Genomic DNA, 24919 nt, shown 5'->3' with positions numbered 1-24919 from the left:
CTCTGAGGAGGGAGGGGGGGGGATGAGAAAAAGCCTGTCACTAGCGAGGATGTAAGCCGGGTGCTCATTAGCTGTGAATGCCCCGCTCTTACTGGCTGGAACCCTCTCCACCAATCATGATCCAAGGAGCCGAAGTGAACGTTATTTTTATTTTCTCTATGCACGTCTCGTTCTTACTCCATTTGTCGTATCTGGAAAATCGCTTTTATTGTTCTTATTCTATGTTTTTGCTCTATAATTTTTATTGTTTTTCTCCTGAAATTTGCGTTCCTATTCTAATTTTTCTCCTTTTTACTCTTTTTTGACTTTATTTATGTAGTGTTTTAACATTTTTTGCTGGTTTCCCTTCTTTGTTCTTTTTTCTTTCCTGGTTGATTTTCCTCTCCGTCTCCTAGAGCTGAACTTACAATGTTGTGGTAACTTCTCCTCTTCGATATTTTAGCATACAATTTCTCTTGCCTAACAACAATTTTCTTCCTATTTTTAAAAATTCGCTTCTCATCTTTCCTCACGCCGTCTCTTGAGCGTGAACATAATATCGTAATTTCCTGCTCTTACGATATTTAAACATTTATTTTCTGGACTAGTAACGAGACTGGTATTTTGAAAGTTCTCAGTTTTACTCTCTCTCTCTCTCCATTTTTACTCTCCTCGTTTTCATATTTTACTTTCTCTCCATCTATACTCTCCCCATTTTCATTTTCACTCTCCATTTTTACTCTCCCAGTTTTCATTTTAGCGCTCTCTCTCTCTCTCTCTCTCTCTCTCTCTCTCTCTCCTGTCAACATTCCAACGCAGTTTCTAGTCCCTTTTAATATTTCAACATATATATTTTTACAAGAATGCTCACTCGTTCAGGACCATATTGTACAATGAACAATACATCGCCCTACACACCCATGTACAAAATATAGCTATAGTTTAGCTTCTTCAGGCCGAGGATGCTTTTAAAATGTGTTCTTGTTACCTCTAGATGATTTTTTTTTTCATTTTTTTTTTCGAATCACAGGGGTTAGATATGGCCAAAAAAATTTCTGTAATTATGTCCTTTCCGATATATTATAAAAAAAATCGTGTAGAGGTGGCAAGAAAAAATATATGGCTTAATTTTCATGTACAGTTAACCCTTTCACTCCAACGATCTTATATTCCTGTACTCTTGCCTCTATCAGTCAATTCAACTCAAGAGCTTTCGTGCTGAGGGGATTAATGAGGGTTCCACTAATCCCCTTGTAATCCAGTCTCTCCTAAGCTGGATTAATTGCGTGGAGAGAGCATGGATTTAAATAAACTCCTTAAGAACATAATACACTCCTATGATGACAGCAAGAGTATACTAAGGTCATCGGAGTGAAGAGGTTTAACTACTACTTTCGCACATTTTCCCCCCAACTCAAAATGCTGATGTATGAGATTTTTTTTTTTTTTTTGGGGGGGGAGATTTAATGTTTTTTTCCCCCAAGTCACAATGAAGATAGCACACCTCTCTTTTTTTTTTCTTTTCTTTTCTTTCTTCCTTTTTTTTCTTTTTTTGCTTCGCTGTTCTCCAACCCAAACGCACTTTTTAACCTTATTTTACGTTTTTTTTCTTTTTTTGCTTCACTGCTTTCCAACCCCAACGCATTTTTATTATTTTCTCTTTTCCTCCCCTCATGTAACCTCAAAAAAAAGACGGTATTTTTTTTGGCTGTTGACTGTAACCCCTTCATGATTTATAACTTTTTTCTTCTTATTCTACCCCCTTCCCTGTTTTTGCTCTTTTTTCACCTTTTTTTTTTTTTTTTCACTTTCCCCCCAACTCACCGCAAGATGGCATACTTTTTTTTTATTCTAACCCCTTCACGCTTTTTTTTTTTTCTAACTCAAAGACGCTATTTACTTTTTATCTTTCTTTCACTTTTCCTCAGCCCCTTTACTCCTTTAACTTTTTTTTTCACTTTTTTTCACCTCCAACTCACCGCGAAGATGGCACACTGGGTGACTGGTGATATATTTTTTTATTATTATTTTTTTCACTCCTTTTCTCCCCAAACTGACAGTAAAGATGGCAAACTGAGTGACTGGCGATACTTTTTTTTTTTTTTCCCTCACTTTTTCTCCCCCAACTCACCGTGAAGAAGGCAAACTGGGGCCGTGATTGGTGGCAGGTCTCGTCATGAAGCACCAGGGCCAATCAGCGTGGAGCCGCCCTGATTGTTTACTCTGCCTAGTGTGTGTTGTCGCCTCGGGGACACGCCCACACGCTTCCTGCTCCACCCACCACCCGTTTTCTTTTCTTCGGTTTCTTTTCGGCCCCACCCACCACCCCGTTTTCTTCTCTGGATTCTCTTCGGCTCTTGTTTTTGAGGGGGTCTTTTTTGGGGGTCCGTGATGTCCTTTTTTCTTCGGGTTTTCTTCCGGTTTCTTTTTGCTGGCTCTATATTTTTAAGGGGTCATTACTATACTTGTTTTCCTTTCCTCGCTTTTAATTTGCTAGCTGAATTTTGAGGGTTAGTCTCTTTAATTTTTTTTTTTTTTTCTCTCTTATTCCTTTGTCTTTATGGGACATTTTTTCTTTCAAGGCGTGCTTCACCTACCGTACGTTTTCTTTTCTTCTGGTTTCTTTTGCTGGCTATATTTTCATTTTTGACTTTTTACTTTGTTTTTTTCCCCTGGTTTTCATTTCTTTGGTTTCTTTTTCTATGCTTTGAGAAGCCTCTAACACAACCTTTGTCACTTTTGTTATATTCTTGAGGATGTTCATTTCCTTTTATTTTTTCCAACGTGCTGTTATTTACTCTCTTCTTTACTATTTCAAAGTCCATCACTCTCCATCTCCCTGGCTCTCTTCTCTCTTTCTTTCTTTGTTTTCTCACGTACTGTTATTTACTCCCTTATCTTAAAGTTCACCAATTCCACCACCACCTTTGCTCTGTGGGGTAGTTTCGGCCGTATCACGTATGTCCGACTAGTATGGTTAACGATTCACTCCTTGACTAGTTTCGTTACACTCATCATGGCGTCATTATATGCTGGTTATTGGCACTAGTAAACAGCCTTCAATCTTAGCACACAACTACCATGTATCAATTAATCACTAGTTCATTATCTGGCACTAGGTTAATTCCATCGCTATAATCAACATCGTAATCATCAGTATCTATTATTTTTCAGTATCTACCATTTATCTGTATCTATCATTTATCAGTATCTATCCATCATCAGTATCTCTCATTTATCTGTACCTATCATTCATCATTATCTATCATTTATCAGTATCTATCATTTATCATCTATCCACATCACCAGTATCTCTTCTACTGACCAATTTCACTGCACCTATGACTAGTATTATATCTGGCTCTATCATTCCTTTTTATTATCAGTTATCATCATAATAATTCATCTTTCTGTTAGGTACTTCTATCGTCATTCCTTATATCAATTATTACGTCTTTTGTTCTTCTTAATCTCATTTTTTTCACTTCTTTTTTTTTTTATAAAGATGGGGAGCCGATTTTTCAAGCATCAGTCTCTGGCTTTCAATTCTCACACACTCACTCACACACTCTCTCTCTCTCTTTTCAATCTTCCCCACAACCATCTCTCTTTTCAATTAATTTTTCTCCTCAGTCCACCCCATCAACCCCTATTTCCTCTCTCTCTCTCTCTCTCTCTCTCTCTCTCTCTCTCTCTCTCTCTCTCTCAGAATATAAACAATTTGGTCTAACTCACACTTTCATCTTTTTTATTCCTTCACCCCCTGTTCGCCTCTCTCTCTCTCTCTCTCTCTGATTTCCCCTCTTCTCAGATGGTTTCCCCTCGCTCTCACTCCCCTCACTCAGACCGAACCATGCGTTAAATTACTCCTGTCAAACTCGAAGATATAGAAAAGTGACCTTACACTTTTCTATTCCTTTTCTGTCCATTACGTCGTCTTTCTTTTATTTCTGTCACTTCCTGGTCTATTTTCTTTTTCCCTCTGGCAATTCATCCTCTCTCTCTCTCTAACTCACTTCGTCGTCGTTTTCCTTTTCCTTCCGGCTGTTTATTTTCTTTCTACTTCCCTTTTCCTTACAGTCTTTTTTTTCACTCAGTGTCCCTTTCTTTTCGCATTTTCTATATATTTTCTGCTCTTTTTTTTCCCCCGTTTTTACTTCTCTCTCTATTCTTCCTACATCACGTTCACTCATTTTACAATGCTTGTTTTGTTTTTTTTCTCACCTTTTTTTACTCTTAATTTTTGGGCTATTCCGTTTCATTTCCCTCTCATTTCCACTTTCATTGTTTTCATAATTTTTACATTCATTTCTTTCTTCCACTTTTCACTTTTTCAACATTTCTTCTCTTCTACTTTCATTTTTTCTTTCATCTTGCCCAATCACTCCCTTTTTCTCATTTCACCAATTTTCACCATTCTGTTTATCTTTCAGTTTCCTCTCATTTTCCTGCACCTGATCCTTCCACGACATTCAATTTCTTCACCAATTCCTTCCAGCATTATCTAGTTCCTAGGCTCATTCCTTTTAGCGTTTTTTTTTTTTTTTTCGCTTTCTTCAATCCTCCCTATTTAGTGTCGCTTATTTTATTATTGTCATTTTATCTCCCTCTATTTTTTTACTCCCATTTTCATCACAAATTTTTCTATATTTAACAAGATTTTTCGGTTTATCTTTAATCGCTCCACCACTCCCATTTTCTACCCAGCGCCTCCCATTTTCTCTCTGCGGTAGCGAGACGGAGGGTAACTCAACCAACCGGCACACACTCTCCCCCTTCACCTCCCCCTCCAAACTCCCGTCTTCGCACTCACTTCACGCCACTCGCTGGAGCACCACCTCGTTGTCGTGCGTGTAGAGAGTCACCCACCCCATCCTTCACGCCTGGGGGGAGTAGCCGTGGTTTTTGCGTTGCAGGAACACGTGGATGTCGCGGAAGTTGGGCCTGTCAGATTCGTCCCTCTTCCAGCATTCCGTCATCAGGTCGTAGATTTCCTTGGGACACAACATCGGCTGGGGAAGTGTCGCCTGAAAAGTGGGAGAGAGAAAATAAAGGTTAGATAGGGAGTCAGAAAAATGGGGGGAAATAAAGAAGGAAAGTAATGGTTTGATACTGAGGTAGTCAGAATGGGGGGACAAATAAAGGTATGATATAGAGGGAGTCAGAATGATGGGGAAAAATAAAGGAGGATAGAAGAGTTGGAAAAATGGGAGAAAATAAAGGAGGTTAGACAGGGAGTTGGAAAAATGGGAGAAAAAATAAAGGAGGTTAGACAAGGAGTTAGAAAAATGGGAGAAAAAAAATAAAGGAGGTTCGATAGGGGTAGGAAAATGGGAGGATATAAGGGAGCTTTGACAGGGAGTTGGAAAATGGGAGAGTAAAGGTCAGACAGGGAGATAGGAAAATGGGAGAGTAAAGGTCAGACAGGGAGATAGGAAAATGGAAGAGAAAATAAAGGAGGTTAGATATGTTAGACAAAAGCGAAAAAGTTGCTCACATAATACTTCACAGATTCGTCGCTCTTCCAGCCTTTATTTTTATTTAATTTGTTTTTCCTTCCTCTGTTCATCTTCTAAAAAAAGTAAATAAATAAAAATAACACTAGTTTGTAGATCTATGGCAGCAACACTGACTGGTGAAATATTGTTTGTGGGGGTGACGGAAAAAAAAAAAAAAGAATAAAGAAACAAATTGTCAACACTCCCAAGAGAATGCAGGATGGTCTACACAAGGCTCATTACCTAAAGGAAATAATAAAAATAATAATAATAATAATAATAATAATAATAAAAGAACCCGTACTAAGGCAACAAGTGGATTCCTTTAGGGGATAACATCGGGTGGAGAGAGAGAGAGAGAGAGAGAGAGAGAGAGAGAGAGAGAGAGAATACAGCAGCCCTCCCCTATACCCTATGAGCCAAATATCGAGTCATCGGAGTGAAGGGGCTTACCATCCTCTGATATACTCCTTTCACCTTAACTTGGCCAAATTTTTCGTCCTTTCCCGATTTATCTCGCTTTGCTCAGAGACGGGAGACAATAATTCCATAGCACTTCTTCGTGACTATAGCTCTATTCCATCCTTTCCATAGCACTTCTTCGTGACTATGGCTCTAGTAATGTTTTCCACAGCACTTCTTCGTGACTATGGCTCAATACACCCTTTCCATAGCACTTCTTCGAGACTATGGCTCTAGTCATGTTTTCCACAGCACTTCTTCGTGACTATGGCTCTATTAAATCCTTTCCATAGCACTTTTTCGTGACTATAGCTCTATTACATCCTTTCCATAGCACTTCTTCGTGACTTCGGCTCTATTCCATCCTTTCCATAGCACCTCTTCGTGACTATGGCTGTTAAATCCTTTCCACAGTACTTCTTCGTGACTAGCACAATATTCTACAGTTACCTCTATATTGTTACGACTCAGCATTCAAGATCGAGAAGGAAATAAATAAATAAATAAATAAAATAACTAATCGTGTGTGGTAGGTCGGGGCGCCTGTCATCCATTCACTCGATGTGGTGCTGCCGTCAGGTGGCTCTACAGTAAGTGACAAGCCGAGCTAAATGGTTTCCTGTGACCCAGAAAGCCATTTATTACGCTGGGTGGTAACCATATAAAAATGACTAACCTAGGAAGCCATTTACTACGCTGGGTGGTAACCATATAAAATGATTACCCTAGGAAGCCATTTACTACGCTGGGTGGTAACCATAATAAAATTGACGCCTGGTGGTTTAGTGGATGAAGGCGCCCCAACCGAATGGAGGGCTGGCTGGGGTTTACTGGTCACATAATGCCACTCAGGGAAGGGTGAGGCTGGTTAAATAGGCTTATGTTGTGTTTTGTTGGGTGGGAGAGAAACAAGGGAAGGAATAAATAAGTATCGGCCTAAACTCAGCTTCCTTGGGGATATAATTAGCTAGATGGAGGGAGGGAGGGAGGGAGGGAGGAGAGAGGGAGGGAGAAGGGAAGAGCGGGTGGGAGGAGGGAAGGATGAGGGAAAGTGGAAAGAAGGGGAGGAAGAGAAGAAAGAAGGATGCGGATGTAGGGAAGGAAGGAAGAAAGGAAGGAAAGAAGGAAGGAAGATAGGAAGGAAGGAAGGAAGAAAGGAAGGAAGGAAAGAAGGAAGGAAGATAGGAAGGAAGGAAGGAAGGAAGAATGGAAAGAAGGAAGGAAGGAAGGAAGGTGGGAAGAATGGAAAGAAGGAAGGAAGGAAGAATGGAAAGAAGGAAGAAAGGAAGGAAGGAAGGAAGGAAGAATGGAAAGAAGGAAGGAAGGAAGAATGGAAAGAAGGAAGGAAGGAAGAATGGAAAGAAGGAAGGAAGGAAGAATGGAAAGAAGGAAGATAGGAAGGAAGGAAGGAAGGAAGGATGGATGAAGCGACGAGAAAAGAAAGGAGAGGGAGAGAGAGAGAGAGAGAGAGAGAGAGAGAGAGAGCGAGCAGGGGGAGGGGGCAAGGGAAAAGACTGAGAGGGAAGAAAGAAGGGAGAAACTAGAAAGAAACAGGGGAGAAGGAGGGAGAAAAAAAGGAGAGGGAGAAAGAAAAGGAGTGAGAAAGGGAGAATAAGGAAGAGAAAATGAGAGAGAATGAGGGGGAGGGGAAAAGATAAGATTCCTCCCTAAACTCTCTCTCTCTCTCTCTCTCCATCTTTTTTTTTTTTTTTTTTTTTTTATGTGTCCGACTCTGGGCAAAGGCTCAGGGCCTATTTCTTGGGGGCAGTTGCCTATCCCAAGGCCCAGTAGTCCTCCTACACCTCCACATGTCACCACTTCGGCGCTAACACCCACCGTCCATACTGAATACATGCTAGGGCTGTCTCATACAGGACTGGTGTATCTACCTACCTAATAATTTCTATCTATCTATCAATCTCTATCTATATTCCTTAGTTTAGCTTTTCTTTCTTATTTTTGCATTACCTTCCTCTCTCCTTACCTCCCTCTTCCCTTCATTTTCTCCCTCTTCTTCTCTCCCCTTCTCCCTCTCCCTCCCTCTCGCTCAATACCTCCCTCATCTCTTTAGTTCACTACACACCTGAGGAAGGGAGGAAGGGAGGGAGACGGGAAGAAAGGGAGACGGAGGGATAAGGGAAGGTGAGAGGAAGGGAAAAAGAAGAGGGAGAAGGAAAGGGAGGAAGGAAAAAGAGGGCAATGGAAAACAGATAGGTGAACGACAGCAATAAAGAAATTATAGATGAGAGAGAGAGAGAGAGAGAGAGAGAGAGAGAGAGAGAGAGAGAGAGAGAGAGAGAGAATAAAATAAACAGGGGGAAGAAAATAAACAAGCAAATAAATAGGGGACGATGTTTGGTATCGACTCGACTTCATTAGCTTGTAGATCTCCTTAGGGAGAGAGAGAGAGAGAGAGAGAGAGAGAGAGAGAGAGAGAGCAAATTGGGATGCTTCTATTCATGGTTTCCAAAAGAGGTCTTGTATGGACGAACATTTATGAAACGACTGAAAGTGTTTGGTATAATGAGCAGGTGGCGTTGTAAACATGTGTACGTATAGTCCTGGATACCCACATATACGTACACGTAATCATACATACATACATACATGCTTACTTACATCCATAACACACTGTAAACAATGCACACACGCTCAAACACATACATAATACATGCATACATAATAGCTATGCAATTATACATACATACATACATGCACAATTTATAATCACAATATACGCACATATGAATAAACGTACACAGTTTTATACTTACACACACTGCACAAACGTCCACTTACTTACATGGTAGTATGATTCACACGTACATAAACTAGATGGTATACACACACACACACACACACACACACACACACACACACACACACACACACACACACACACAGATGGATAGATAGATACAGATATATGTACACACACAGATAGGGAGATAGATAGTTACAAACACACAGGTAGGGAATACACACACACACACACACACACAAACACACACACACACACACAGATAGATAGTTAGGGAGATATATACACACACACAGATAGATAGGGACACACACACACACACACACACACACACACACACACACACACAAAGGTATATGCTGATAACTATAATGAGAGAAGATGGATTATTCTGCTACTTAACTATATATTTTACCTTAGAATATCCATTTTGCTCTAATCTCTCTCTCTCTCTCTCTCTCTCTCTCGTGTTGTACCAGTTTGTAAAGTTAGCTCTAATCACCTTGTCCCTACCAGCACTTTCTTTAACTCTTTCTTTCACTCCACCCTAATTCTTCCCCTTCTCAATGCTTCCTAATTTTCTCTTCCTCCTCCTCTCTTTCTCTTTTCTTCCTTTCCATTTTTAATTCCATATCCTTTTTTCTCTCTCTCTCTCTCTCTCTCTCCTCTTGTTCTTCCTCCTATATTCCTCCTTCCCTCCCCTCCTGCCTCCTCCTCCTCTTCTTTTGGTCTACTCTCCCAGACTCCTCCTCTTCCTCTATTTTTTTCCCCTCCTCCTCTTCTCTCTACACTTGTCTCTCCCCCTCTTCCTCCTCCTCCTCCTCTTCACCCTCCCCTCTCTTCGGTTCCCTACGCCTCCTCATCTTTCCTCTCCACCACCTTTTTCTCTCTCATTTCCCCCCCTCTCTGTATTTGCCTCTTCTTGCTCCTCTCCTCCTCTTCCTCTTTCTCTCTTCTTCGTCTTCTCCAAATTTCTTCTTCTCACCTTCAATCCCCCTCTTATAACCCCTCTCCTGCAACTCTCTCTCTCTCTCTCTCTCCCCACCTCTCGTTGTCATGGCAGTAGAGGGAAATTGTCAATCATTCTCTCTTCACTGACTCTCCTCACGACACTTTTTACTCTCCCTCCCTCCCTCCCTCTCTCTCTCTCTCTCTCTCTCTCTCTCTCTCTCTCTCTTCCTTAATGCCCTTTTCCAAAACTGTCTCTCACTTCTCTCTTCAATCGATCTTTCTCAACCATTCTGTTCCCTACTTCCTTCCCTTCTTCTTTCCCTCACTTCCTTCCTTCCCCTTCTTTCCCTCACTTCCTTCCTTCCCCTTCTTTCCCTCACTTCCTTCCTTCCCCTTCTTTCCTTCCTTGCCTCACTTTCTTCCTCCTTCTCTTCTTCCCTTCCTCCTTCCTTCCCTCTTTACCTCACATTCCCCTGCTCAGTCTTTCCCCTCTTCTATCCCCTTCCTTCCTACTCTTTACTTTTCCTTATTTCCTCTCTATCCTTCTTTCTCTTCTCCCACTCTATTCTTTGCTCTTGTACTTTCCTGTTCAATCTCTTCCTTTCTCTCGTTCCTCCTTTCTTCTCTCCCTCTCCTTTCAACCTTTCCTTCCCCTATTTCCTCCTTCCTTCTTTTTCTTTCTTTCCCTCCATCCCTTCTTCCCCTCTTTACTCCTTCCTACATGTTCTTTCCTTCTTCCCCGCCATCTCTTCCTTCAATCTCTTCTCTCTTTCCTCCTTCCTACCTTTCCTTTGCCTCTCTCCCTTCAATCTCTTCTCTCTTCTCTTTCCTACCTTTCCTTTCCTTCTTTTCCTTCAATCTCTTCTCTCCTCTCGTTCCTCATTCCTTCCTTTTCTTTCTTTCCCTCCATCTTTCCTACCCCTCTTTCCTCCTTCCTTCCTTTCCTTTCCTTCTTTCCCTTCAATCTCTTCTCTCCTCTCGTTCCTCATTCCTTCCTTTTCTTTCTTTCCCTCCATCTTTCCTACCCCTCTTTCCTCCTTCCTTCCTTTCCTTTCCTTCTTTCCCTTCAATCTCTTCTCTCCTCTCTTTCCTCCTTCCCTCCTCATCCTTCTCTCCTTCCCTCCCTCCCTCACCCAGGCAGGGGTAACCATGGCAATACACATCACTCTGTCAATCACATCATTATCACTGCTCCTCTCCTGTATACCATCAACTCTCTCTCTCTCTCTCTCTCTTGTCGTTTTCTCTCCTTTCTTTGTTACTCACTCTGTCCCACTCACTCTCTCTTTCTTCTTTTTTTCCTTCCTTCTCTCACTCACTCATTCACTCACCCACCCACTCAATAGCTTTCTCTTTCTCTCTTCCTTTCACTCACTCACTCACTCGCTTTCTTTCTTACTTTCGCTTATTCACTCACTAACTCACTCTCATTATCATTACTCTCTCCTGTATATAATCAGACCTACTTATCTCTCTCACTTTCTCTCTCTCTCTCTCTCACTCTCTCTCTCTGATACCTCGCCGTGGTGATTTAATCGGCTCTCAGTTTCCCCCCCCCCTCTCTCTCTCTCTCTTTATTACTATTTCTCAACCAACCCGCCCTCTCTCTCTCTCTCTCTCTCTATCCTTCTCTTCTCCCTAATTTTCTCTTCCTCCTCCTCTCTTTCTCTTTTCTTCCTTTCCATTTTTAATTCCATATCCTTTTTTCTCTCTCTCTCTCTCTCTCTCTCCTCTTGTTCTTCCTCCTATATTCCTCCTTCCCTCCCCTCCTGCCTCCTCCTCCTCTTCTTTTGGTCTACTCTCCCAGACTCCTCCTCTTCCTCTATTTTTTTTTTTTCCCTCCTCCTCTTCTCTCGACACTTGTCTCTCCTCCTCCTCCTCCTCTTCATTGCACATCCACACTGTGCACTGTGCAGTCCCCTTTTATCTGAGACACCCGTCCTATATACTTTTCAGTCTCCCCAGCGCAAAGAAAGCAATATAAGCACAGATTAGGAGCTGCACAGATAACCCTGAGTTAACAGTCACTACTCTTACTTTCGACCTGTGATGGGCTGTGGATCACTGAGGGTCCCTGTTAGTCAAGTGACCACCATCGGGATTTTTTTAATGTACCAGGGGTCACTGCTTCAGGATGAAACTTGTGTACTTGTCCCACATGGGAGAGTTCCTTGTCTCAGTGGAGCAAACGGAGCTAGGGCCTGATTGACTGCTGCCTACCTTAAAAGCGCCAGGCAAGGCTGCTGCACCACCCCTAAACATCCACACTGTGCAGTGTGTAGCTTCCACGTTATGTCCACAGACTTCCCATTAACTCAATGTAACTGGTTTATAATGTCATGCCGTAACTATTATTTTATTTGTTTACTTTCTCTTTCAGGTTACTCTATCGGGTAGCTTATAGATAAAGTATTATAGAATGTGACTTTTCCTTTCCAATGTTTCCTATAAAATTTCCATGTCAGTTTTTCCATGCTGCATGGTGGTTTTTCTCACTTTTTCCTGGAGGGTTTGGTGGTGGGGGGAGCCTTCTTGCTTTCCTATCCTTATCCTTCAACATGTAGAGTTAGATCTTGTAGTCATAGTTTTCTCTAACAAGCAGCCTCGAAAGGACCATAAGGTCTGTTGCTGTTTGCTTTCCTGTGTAATCCTGTGTAATCCCTCTCCTTCTTTTTCTGTTACTTTTTCTTCCTATCTCTTTCCTAAGTTCTCTCCCCTATATCTCCTCCATCCATCTTCCTCTCTTTATCTTTCTTTTGTCCATCTCTCTCTCTCTCTCTCGCTTGATAGCTCGTCGTGGTGATTTAATCGGATCTCTCTCTCTCTCTCTGCCCTTCATCATCTTTTTTTATCTCTCTCCTCTTCACTTCTTCCTCCTCCCTCTCCTTCCGTTGATCTCTCTCTCTCTCTCTCTCTCTCTCTCTCCACTCCTCGTACGCCATCATGTCGCCTACCATATAATCATCTCTCCCTATTTTTCATCTCTTCCTCCTCGCTTTTCATCATTCTCTCTCTCTCTCTCTCTCTCTCTCTCCCTAACCTCGCCTCTGCCGTCGTCGTGGTCTTCTAGTTCCTCATGGGGCTGGGTACTTTGAATTTTACTTTCCTCCCTCTTTCTCCTTTTTCCCCTTCCCCTCCTCTTTTCCCCTCCTTCTCTCCCCATTTCTCCTCTTCTTTTCCTCTCCTCTCCCCTTCCCTTTCCCCTTCCCCTCTTCCTTTCCCTTCCTTCTCTCCCTCTCCTTACCCTCCTCTTCTCCCTCTTCTTTTCCCTTCCTTCTCTCCTTGTTTTTCCTCACTTCTCTCGCTCTTCCCCTTTTCTTTTCCCTTTCTTCTCCCTCTTTTTTTCCCCTCCTCTTCCTCTTTTTCCCTTCCTCTTCTTTTCCCCTCCTCTCCCTCTTTTTCCCCTCTTCCCCTCACCTGCTTGCCGTCGTCGTGGTAGTAGTGGGTCAGGTTCTCGATTACAGCCTCGTCGGATAGTTTCTCGTGGGGCTGGGTACGCCCTAGGGTCAGCATCTCCCACAGGGTCACGCCGAAGGACCACACATCACTCCGGCTGCTGAAGTGACCCTAGGAGAAGGAAGCAAGGAGGTGAGTCAGGGAAGCGGGAGGGGAGTGAAAGAAGAGGGAAGGAAGTGAAGGGAATGGGAAGGATGTGAGGTAAGGGAGTGGAAAGGAAGTGAAGGAAGAAGGAAGGAAGGGAAGGAAGAGGGAAGCGAGTGGGAAGGAAGTGGAGGAAGAGGGACGAAAGTGAAGCAAGAGGGATGGAAGTGAAGGAAGAGGCAAGGAAGTAAGGGGAGTGGGAAGGATGTGAGTGAAGGGAGTGGGAGGGAAGGTGGAAGGGAGTTGGAAGAAAGAGAGTAAAGGGAGTGGGAAGGAAGTGAAGGAAGAGGGAAGGAAGCTGGAAGGAAGTGGAAAGGATGTAAGGGAAGGAAGAGGGAGTGAATAATGAAGTGAGAGAAGAGGGAAGGATGAATGAAGGAAATGAAGAGGGAACGAACAACACAGTGAAGGATGAATGAAGGAAATAAGTGAGAACGATTAAGAGAGTGAAGGAAGAATGAAGTGATGTAAGAGGGAAGGATGAATGCACGAAGGGGGAAGGAAGATATAGTGTTAGACAGATAGATAGATAAACAGGGAAGTGATAAAGCGAGAAAGAGACAATAACTGGACACTGAGAACCCATGAAAGAGAAAATGGATGGTTTTACTTCTCTGGCAGACAGGCAGACAGACAGACAAACAGAGACAGACAAAGAGACAGGCAGACACGCAGAGAGACTAACAGACAGACAGACAGACATAAAGATACACAAAGACTGAGAGAATAAAGGAAAAAAAGACCCTATCAATGCCTGCGAGAGAAACTGATTAGATTTGTCTGTGTGGCTGAGATAGATAGATAGACAGATAGATAGATAGATAGATAGATAGATGGACAGATGGAGAGACTGAGACACAGATAGATGGCTTTTTATTAAGATACAGAGAGAGAGAGAGAGAGAGAGAGAGAGAGAGAGAGAGAATGCGTGAATGATGGAAAGTTGACAGACGTGGAGCGTGTTACATAAACTGTGCTTTATTTTGTGCAAGAAAAAGACAGAGAGACAGACTGATAGATACATGGATAGACAGATAGATGTAGACTGATAGATAGATATAGGTAGTGGGAGGAAAGAGGAAGACACTGAAATAAAATACAAAATGTGAGAAAATTAAAGCTAGAGAAAGACACAAATAAGAGAGCAAAATGTGAGAAAATTAAAGTTAGAAGATGACAGAAAAAATAAAAAAAACGTGAGGAAAAAAAAAAACCAAAAGGTGAGAAAATTAAAGTCAGAAAAAGACAGACATAACACAAGCGAGAAAATGAAAGCTAGAAAACGACACACACTCATTTTGAGAAAGAGAGAAAATTACACCCAGCAAAAAGTGTTGTTGAGTGAAGACGAAGGGGAGCTGCAAGGCATAGTGGATGAGTTTGGGAGAGTGTGTAAGAAACGGAATCTAAAGGTGAATGTAGGGAAGAGTAAAGTGATGGTCTTTGAGAGAGGTGAAGTCAGTGAATGTACAGCGAGGTTGGATGGTGAGGAATTGGAAAATGTGAGTACGTTTAAGTACTTGGGTAGTGTGATGAGTAAGGATGGAGGTTTGGAGGGTGAAGTGCTTGAAAGGGTACAGCAGGGAAGAAAGGTTGCTGGTTCCTTGAAAGCAGTGATAAGATACAGGGAAGTGAGCATGGAAGTGAAAAAGTTACTACATGACAGTATTGTGATACTAACTCTAACGTACGGAAGTGAAGCTTGGACGTTGTTGGAAGGACACAAGGCAAGAGTGAGAGCCGTGGAAATTAGTTATTTAAGAGAAGCCTCTGGAGTCACATGGAGAGACAGGCTGACGAATGAGGATATAAAGGAGCGTTGTGGTGTTGATGTGGAAGTGATAGGAAGCGTTATGAGGAACACACTGAGGTGGTTTGGCCATGTGGAGAGGATGGAGGGTGAAAGACTGACGAAGAGAGTGTATGTGAGTGAGGTGGAGGGGTGAAGAGGGAGGGGGAGGCCGAGGATGAGATGGAGGGATGGGGTGGAGAGGTACGAAGTATATGAGACAGGGGGGTGTGAGTTGGGAACAGGGCAGTGAAATGGCGGGGACAGGGCGACTTGGAGGCGATTTGTTTGTGGCCACCCCAAACGGGATTGAGGCGTCTGGCAATAGATAGATAGATAGAAAAAGTGAGAAAATTACAGCTAGCAAAATGTGTGAACATTAAAGCCAGAGATACAGAAAAAATAAAAACAAAACAACATATGAGAAAATAAAAGCGAGATAAAGACTCATATAAAAAAGTGAGCAAATTAAAGCTAGCTCACCAGAAACAGGGCCTCCCAGCTCATCCACCTGACGGGGAGGGGGTTGGTGGGGTTGGTGGGGGAGGTGTGGTAATCGCCCGCGTACAGCGAGCGGCACGACCCTATGCACGTGATTTTGACCACGTGCCCCGTACCCACCAGCACGTTCCTGGAATGGGGTAGATGAGCAGATGGTAGATTAAAAGGGTAAGTCTTGTACATAATAATAATAATAATAATAATAATAATAATAACTAATAGTGGTAGTAGTAGTAGTAACAATAAAAGAACAGTAGTAGCAGTAGTAGTAGTAGTAGTAGTGGTGGTGGTGGTGGTGGTGATAGGAGTGGAAATAATAATAATAATAATAATCAGCCTAATAATTATAATAATAATAATAATAATAATAATAACGGGTAGGCAAGATAGCACACTCAAGTAGACGTGGTAAGGAATATAAAACTTAATTACAAAGGTAACAAATGTCCAGGTAGACCAATTAAAATGTACCTTAATGACCTTCCCTAATTAAGACAGGTAGATTAAGTGGTAGAATAGAGTAGATTAAGAAGTAGACATCAAATTTATCACCAGGCTAATTAGGAGAGATTTATTATATCATTTAAAAAGGTGATTAAAAAAATAAATCGCTTGTGGTTTAGTGTTTGCGGTTAATTGGGGGGGTTGGTGGTGTGGGGTGCCTTCGCGTGGTGGCACTGATATAACGCCAGTGGATCCGCTGCCTGGACCCTCCTCATCTTCCCCCCTCCCCTATCGCCAGACGGGGTTCAATCTCCCGTCCTTTCAAACAGCCAATCACTCTTCTTACCGCTTGAGTTTGTCTGTCTACCTACCTACCCACCTACTTACCTACCTACCTCCCACCCACCTACCTACCTATGTATCTATCTACCTACCTACATATCTGTCTATCTATCTGCCTACCTATCTGCCTGCCTGCCTGCCTGCCTGCCTGCCTACTTACCTATCTATCAAGACTGGCAGATGGACGTGTACGGGTAGATAGGCTGGTAGATAGACAGATGCAGGGGTAGGAGGCTGGCAGACAGACAGGGGGCTGGTAGATTAATCCCTGAATTATAGGGCTCAAATTAATCCACCTCCAGCCCTCCACCTAATCCCCCTTAATCCATTACTGATCCTCACCATTACACACATACATACATACATACATACACATACATACATACATCCATATATACATACATACATCCAGACATCCATATATACTGTACGTATAACCTTCCATATATATACACACACAGACACATACATACACACATATTCATACACGCATACATAAATATATACATTCACATCCATATACACAAGCATACACATCCATATATACACACACGCATACACATACAAACATATACATACATGCTACTTTCCCAGCCTTTCCTAGCCCTAGCTAGTCCTGTGTAGCCTCTCCTAGCCCCTTCCTAACTCTCCTAGCCCCTCTCCTAGCCCCCCCTAGCCCAGCCTAGCCTTCGATAGCCCTGTGTAGTCCCAGCCACCTTCCCAAATGCCAGGTAATTTGTCTTAGCTTCTCCTAGGCCTTCTCAGCACCTCTCTCTCTCTCTCTCTCTCTCAGCCTGAACCCCGGCCCTACCCAACCTCTCTCTCTCTCTCTCTCTCAGCCTGCACCCCCTCCCCTACCCTCCCTTCCTCCCTCCCTCTCTCTCTCTCTTTCTCTCTCTCTCTCTCCCTCTCTCTCTAGACCAAGTTAGGAGAAACAAAGTATAATCCAGTTTCAACCTTCATAGTCACTTCCTATTTCCTAAGCCCCGCTTCAACCCCCCCAACCCCACTCTTCTTTCCCCCATGCTCTTTTCAATCCCCCCAACCCCCCCTCCCCTCTCATCTAACCTGACTAATCCCACTCAGTAAACTCCCTTTCTCTTGTACTCATTTCTAACCTTTTCTGTCTCTCAACCCCTCCTAGCCCCCCTCTCAACCCCCCTAACTCCCCTCTCAACCCCTCCTAGGCCACCACTCAACCCCTCTTACCCCGCTCTCAACCCTTCCTAGCCCCTCTCTCAACCCCTCTTACCCGCCCTCTCAACCCCTCCTAGCCCCCCTCTCAACCCCTCCTAGCACCCCCTCTCAACCCCCCTAACTCCCCTCTCAACCCCTCCTAGCCCCCCACTCAACCCCTCCTACCCCCCTCTCAACCCCTCCTAGCCCCCCCTCTCAACCCCTCCTAGCCCCCTCTCAACCCCTCCTGGCCCCCCTCTCAATCTCTCCTAACCCCCCTCTCAACCCCTCCTAACTCCCTCTCAACCCCGCCTACTCCCTCTCAACCCTTCCTAGCACCCCCTCTCAACCCTTCCTAGCACCCCCTCTCAACCCCTCCTACCCCTTCTCAACCCCTCCTAACCCCCCTCTCAACCCCTCCTATCCCCCTCTCAACCCCTCCTAACACCCCTCTCAATCCCTCCTATCCCCCTCTCAACCCCTCCTAACACCCCTCTCAACCCCTCCTAGCCCCCCTCTCAACCCCTTCTAGCCTCCCTCTCAACCCCTCCTAGGCCCCCCCCCCCAGCAGGGCCCGTCAGAGCGAGTTACGATTGACATAATACCCACCGTAAAACACGCCCCTCCACTCCACTCCACTCCACTCCACTCATCCATTCCACTCCAGTCCACTCATCCACTCCACTCCACTCATCCACTCCACCCCACTCATCCACTCCAGTCCACTCATCCACTCCACTCCACTCATCCATTCCACTCCAGTCCACTCCACTCCACTCATCCACTCCACCCCACTCATCCACTCCACTCATTCACTCCAGTCCACTCATCCACTCCACTCCACTCATCCGCTCCACTCCACATCTTTCCTTGTATCCACCCAGAGTCATCCACTTATCCATCCACTGGCCCAATCATCCTCTTGCACCTACTCTCTCTCTCTCTCTCTCTCATCCACCCCATCATCCGCTTTAGTTTTTTATTTTTATTTACTTATTTCCTTCGTTTTTATCAATATCATGGTATGTCCTACGTAATCCTCTCTCTCTCTCTCTCTCTCTCTCTAATTCACCCTCCCCTCTCCACCCACTAATCCCCCCATCCATCTACCTTTCATCTCCTCCCTCACTCTAACTCCTCTCTCTCTCATCACTATAAATTTCCTCTTTTCTCTTTTCTCTCCTCCCTTTCTTTCCTTCCTTCCCTCCCTTCCCCTTCCCCTTCCCTTCCCTTCCTCTATCCGTCTCTGAACCTTCATTTCCTTTCCATCTCCCCCTTCCCCCTCCTTAGTCCATCTCTCCCTCTCTCTTTCCCCCCCTCCTCTCCTCCCCCTCCCTTTCCCCCTCCTCTGCTTGATCTCTCCTTCCCCTCCCTTTCTCGACCTCCCCTCCCTCCCCCTCCTCTCCCATACAATATTCTCCTTTCCTCAACATCATAACATCTCCCTTCTTCCCTTCACCCCCTTCTCTCTCTTCCACATCTCCCTTCCTCCCTCTCCCCTACCATTCTACTCCAACCTCTTCTCTCTCTCTCTCTCTCTCTCTCTCTCTCTCTCTCTCTCATCAATCCTCCCTCTTCATCCCTCTCTCTCCCCTCCCCTCCCCTCATCTATATAGTCATCACCTCTCCCTTTTAACATCCATTCCCTCCCTCTACCCACTCCCTCCCCCTTATCCTTCCCCCTTCCTCGTTTCTCCTCCCCACCCTTGTACGTTCCTTCCCCACTCCTCTCCTCTCCCCTCCCCCTACAAACACCTTTCTCCCCCTATCCTTTCTTCTCCTCCTCACTCTTATCCTACATTCTTCCCCCTCCCTATCCATTACCTTCCTATGTTTCCTTATTATAGAATGTAGCTTTTCCTTTTCAGTCTTTCCTATGAAATTTCCATGTCAGTTTTTCCATGTTGCATGGTGGTTTTTCTCACTTTTTCTTGCCAGTTTTGGCTGGAGGGTTTGGAGGCGGGGGAAGCCTTCTTGCTTAACTATCCTTATCCTTCAGCATGTAGAGTTAGATCTTGTAGTCAAAGTCTACACTGTAACAAACAGCCTCGAAAGGACCATAAGGTCTGTTGCTGTTTGCTTTCCTTTGTACTGTACCTTTGTACTCCCCCTCACTCCCCTTTCCCGTCCCCTACCCTCTTCCAACCCCCTGCATCCCTCCCTCACCTCTCTCCCTTCCCTACCACTTTAATCTTTCCCTTCCCCTCCCCCTTCCCTCCCTCCTACTTCCCCTCCCTCTCCCTCCCTCCTCCCCTCCCTCACCCTTTTCCAACCCTCTGCGTCCCTCCCTCACCTCTCTCCCAACCACTTTAATCTTTCTCCTCCCCCTCTCCCTCCCCTCCCCTCCCCCTCCCCATTTAAAGGGAACACGTACCCTCCTTTACCCTCATATGTCCTGAACTTTAACGCTACAACAGTCAGACGCAAAAGTTGGCTTACCACTCCACCACCGCCTCCCCTTCACCGTTTGGGGTTAGTATTCTCGTCGGATTAAGGTGGCCCCGTAACACCTTTTCCTTGGCGATTTATTTTGTTTATTACACTTTACTGTCATGTTCACTGCTACATCGGTCCTTCCAATATCGCCATACCTCACACTTTTGGGCGTGTCCGTCACTTGCCTTCACCACGCGCGCGCGAGCACACACACACACACACACACACACACACACACACACACACACACACACACACACACACACACACACACACAAACTCTCTCACGAACACACACACACACACACACACACACACACACACACACACACACACACACTCACACAAACTCTCACGAACACACACACACACACACACACACACACACACACACACACTCACACAAACTCTCTCACGAACACACACACACACACACACACACACACACATACACACAAAATCTCTCTCTCTCTAATTAAACCGCATTCCTAGTATACTTTTTTTCGCCTGAGTTGATATTAAGTCATTTTCTGGAGCTCCTTTACTCTCTCTCTCTCTCTCTCTCTCTCTCTCTCCATCTTTCACATTCCTCTATTCCAATTAACCTTCATCTCTCTCTCTCTCTCTCTCTCTCTCTCTCTCTCTCTCTCTCTCTCTCTCATGTAGTTTACTTTCAACTCTATAGTGCTTTTATTGAACCTCTATACTGTATACTTCCCCCCAACTCAGGTTAGGAAGGAAGGAAGGAAAGAAGGAAGGAAAGATGGAAAGAAGGAGGGAAGGATGGATGGATGGGTGGAAGGAAGGAAGGAAGGAAGGAAGGAAGGAAGGAAGGAAGGAAGGAAGGAAGGAAGCAAGCAAGCAAGAAAGAAATCAAGAAAGGAAATGAAGGAAGGCGGAAAAGACAAAAAATGAAGAAAGGAAGGAAGAGGGAGGAGGAGATGGAAGGAAAAGGAGAGTGGAAAGACGATGGGAAGGAAATGGGAGACATGGCGGGGCATTAAGGAAGAAGTAAGTAAGGAAGGAAGGTAGGATGGAATTAAGAAAAAGAGAGAAATTAAGGTTGACGTAGGTAATTAAGGAAGGAAGGAAGGAAGGAATAGAGAGGTAGAGGGAAAGGAAGAAGTGCGAGTAAATAATTATATAAGGAAGGAGGGAAAGAAGGAAGGAAGGAAGGAAGGAAGCAGTGGGAAACAGAGGAAGAAGGAAGGAAGTAAATAAGGAAGGAAGGAAGGATAGAAGGAAGGTACGAAGAAAGGTCAAGAAATGTCAAGAAAAGCTAAGAAGAAAATCCAAGGAAGAAAAATAAAACAGAAACAGAAGTTAAAGGAAAAGGAAATAAGGAAATAAAGACAGAGAGAAGGAATATAAGCGAGGGAGGGAGGGAGGGAGGGAGGGAGGGAGAGGGAGGAATATTGAGGGAGAGAACAATGGACAGTAAGACAAAGGGAGAAAATATGGATTGAGGGAGAGTTGAGGTAGGTATTGAGGGAAAGATGAGGAGGGCAGGGAGGAAGGGAGGATGGGAAAGAAGGAAGGAAGGAAAGAAGGAAAGACGAAGGGACGGGAGGGAGGGACGGAAGAAAAGAGGGGAGAATGGGGGAAGGAAGGAAAGAGGAAAGGGAGATAATGGAAAAGATAAGGAGAGAGGGAGAAAGAGAAGAGAGGTAGACAGGAGGAGGGAGAAAAATAAGCCAAGGAGGTGAGGAATTTGGATGAGTATGGAGAGGTGGAGAGAGAGGAGGGAGGGAGACAGGAGGAGGGACGGAGTGAGGGATATGGACCAGTATGGAGAGGGAGAGAGGTAGAAGTGGAGAGGGAAGGATGGAGATAAATGGAAGGGGGGGAGGGAGGAAGGAGTATGGAAGGAGAAAAAGAAAGTATTTGGATGAAGGTGGAGAAGGATATGCATGGTTGGAAGGAGGGAGGGAGGGAGGGAGGGAGGAAGGAAAGATGGATGGAAGGAAGGGACACAATGTGAGAATAAGAAAGGGAAGGAAGAAGGGAAGTAGGAAGAAGACATGAGGAAGGAAGGACGGAAGGAAGGAAAAAAGGGAAGGGTGGAAAGAAAACTAGGAAGGAAGGAAGGCAGACAGGGAGGTTGGTAAACAGGAAAGGAGACAGAAGGAAGGAAAAAGGAAGGAAGAAATGAAGGAGGGGGAGGGAAAACGAAGGACGCAAGAAGGTGGGGGGAAGGAAGGAAGGAATGGGGGGAAGGAAGGATGGAAGGAAAGGGGGGAAGGAAGGAAGGAAAGGGAGGAAAGGGAGGGAGGAATATGGAGGGAGGTAGTGAGGAATATTGATTGATGGATGGATGCATGGACGGAAGATGGGAGGGGAGGGGAGGGGGAGGGATGGAGGGAAATGTAGACGGGAGGAGAGAGTTTAAAGGGAAGGGGAGGGAAAGAAATTTAAAGGGGTGGATGGATTATAGGAGAGGGTGGAGGTATGGAAAGGAGAGGGGAGGGGAGGGGGAGTGAGAAGAGGGAGGGTAAACAGGGGAAGGGAAGAGGGGAGGAAGAAAGGAAGGGAGGGGAAAATGAAGAGGGAGCAAGAGGAGAGGAAGAGAGGGAAGGAAGAGGAAAGAAAGAAAGACAGAGAGAGAGAGAGAGAGAGGGAGAGAGAACGGCAACGAGACGACCGAGAAAAATATAAACACAATAAACCAAAAATAAATGTAAATAAATAAATAAATAAATAAATAAATAGAGGAGAGGAAGAGAGAGAAATAGATAACAGGAGTAAGATTAACTGCTTTTATTTTTCTCTTCCCTTGCTGGCTTTATTTTCTTTAAGCAGAATTTTTTCCTCTCTCTCAACATCCTTTTTCACAACCTTCCATTCCCCCTCCTCTCTCCCTCTCTCTCTCTCTCTCTCGCTTTAATTTACCTACCCTCTCCTGTCCATTATCTGTCTGTCTCTGCTGTCTCTTTCTCTCTTTTATCTGCCTGTTTGTTTATTCCCTTTTTCTCTCTCTTTTACCTTGTCTCTCTCTCTTTTTCTCTATCTCTTCTTCGTCTTTGATAAGCACTACGGCAGACGCTTATGGTAATCTGATTTCCTCTCTCTCTCTCTCTCTCTCTCTCAAAGCTCCCCTCTCTCTCTCCCTTCCTTTCTTTCTCCTTCCCCCCTCTTTCCCTTTCACCCTCCCTCCTCTCTTCCCCTCCCCCTCCCCTCTACTCCCCACCTCCACTTTTCTAAATTCTCTCCTCCACTTCTCCCCCACTCTCCCTCCCTTCCTGTTTCTCTCCCCTCCCCTCCCTCCATCAGCCCCTCCTTCACTTTTAAATTCTCTCCCTCCCTCTCTCTCTTTCCCTCCCCCTCTCTCTCTCTTTCCCCTTCCCCCTCTCTCTCTCTCTCTCTCTTTCCTTCCCTCCCTCTCTCTCTTTTCTCTCCCTCCTCTCTCTCTTTTTCCCTCCCTCAAATTATCTCTTTCCCTCCCTCCCTCCTTCCATCTCCCTCACCCATCTTTATATTCTCTCTAACTCCCCCCCCTCTCTCTCCCCCTCCCTCCCCCCTTCCCTTCCATCTCCTCCCTCGCCCTTCCTCATCCCCTTCCATCTTTAATTCTCCCTCCTTTCTCTCTCCTTCCTCCCTCCCTCCCTTAATCTCCCCCACCCACCTTTAAAACGTCTCCACCTTCTCTCCCCTTCCACCTCTCCACCCCCTCCCCTCCCTTCCCCACTCCCTCACTCTCTCCTTTCTCTCCCTCTCCTCGCCCCATTTAAAGTTCTCTCTCCCCTCCCCTCCCCTCCGAACATTAATCTCCCCTACCACTTTTTAAACTTTCTTTACCTCCGCTTCTCTCTCTCTCTCTCTCTCTCTCTCTCTCTCTCTCTCTCTCTCTCACTGTCTCTCTTCCTTTCTTTCTCTCCCCTCTCTCTCCCCTCCCCAGTCTTTCTACCTCAATCCTCTTTAAACTCCCTCCATCTTCCCTCTCCCCCTTCCCCTTCCCCTCCACTTCAGTCCCCCTCTCCCCCTGCCCCTTCCCCTCCACTTCAGTCCCCCCTCTCCTCCCCTTTCTTCCTCCAATTTCCCTCTTTCTCTCCATCTCCCCTCCTTAAATACACTTCAGGTTTCACTCCCTCCCCTTTCCCTTTCCTCCATCTATCTCCCTCCTCTTCTCTTCCTCCCTCTCCCCCCCCTCTTCCTCCCCCCTCTCCACCTCCTTTCCTCCACCACTCCCCTTCTCCCTCAACTCCATCCATCTTTACATTCATTCCACTTCCCCTCTCTTTCCTCTTTACATTCACTCCACCTCTCTCTCTCTCTCTCTCTCTCTCTCTCTCTCGCTAGCCTTTCCCCTCCCTTCTTTAAATTCACTCCACCTTCCCCTCTAACTTTCTCTCCCCCTTCCCTCTCTCCCCTCTCCCTTCCCCTTTCCTCCCCCTCCCACTGTCCTCTCTCTTCCCCTTCCCTCCCCTCTCCCCTCCCCTTTCCTCCCCCTCCCCGTCTCTCTTCAAGGGGAAAGGACAGGACGCGACAATAGCGGGGATTATCGTACCTCTGGCAGCTTCCGTGTCTACCTCGCCTTCGTTTTTTTTTCGTACATATGGGAGACTTATTGTTGGAGGAGGAGGCTTCAAACGCATCCTACTAAGCGATTTATCTTGGCATACTACACGTCACTAAATTACCTATCTACTTACCTATCTATCAATCCACCTATTTATTTATCCATCTATTTATATAACTATCTACCTACCTACATGCTTATCTATCAATCTACCTATCTATCTATCTACCTATCTATCAACTGCCTCACTGTATGTCCTTTCATGGAAATTCTGGAAGACGAAGGGATAATTGCAGAGATTAAAATAAATAAAAACTAACAATAATAATAATAATAATAAAATAATAATAATACAGACGTCATCGCACTGAAGGGGTAATAAAGGAAATAAAAATAATAAAACGGCCACGCAGAAAACGGGTTAATTATGAATACAAATATAAGTTTACCCAATTATCCCTCCT

The 24919-nt window shown here is 44.8% G+C and overlaps 1 protein-coding gene across 1 annotated transcript in view; it reads right to left on the bottom strand.

The window, feature by feature from the left end:
• Positions 1-4781: 4781 nt before the first annotated feature.
• LOC145398753 (discoidin domain-containing receptor 2-like) overlaps positions 4782-24919 on the bottom strand; it is a 105895-nt gene continuing 85757 nt past the window's right edge. Inside the window, exons 14-16 of the mRNA XM_080271586.1 lie at positions 15524-15671; positions 13069-13218; positions 4782-5006 (exon numbers count right to left, since the gene is read on the bottom strand). Coding sequence (XP_080127712.1) covers positions 4857-5006; positions 13069-13218; positions 15524-15671 — 448 coding nt within the window. The 3' untranslated portion in view covers positions 4782-4856. The remainder of the gene's footprint in view (positions 5007-13068; positions 13219-15523; positions 15672-24919) is intronic.

This window comes from Coenobita brevimanus, chromosome 1 (assembly GCF_032717465.1).
Source record: "Coenobita brevimanus isolate Jiangsu-jjx chromosome 1, ASM3271746v2, whole genome shotgun sequence".
In the NCBI taxonomy this organism is placed as follows: Eukaryota; Metazoa; Arthropoda; class Malacostraca; order Decapoda; family Coenobitidae; genus Coenobita; species Coenobita brevimanus.
This window is presented reverse-complemented; position numbering and strand designations above follow the sequence as displayed.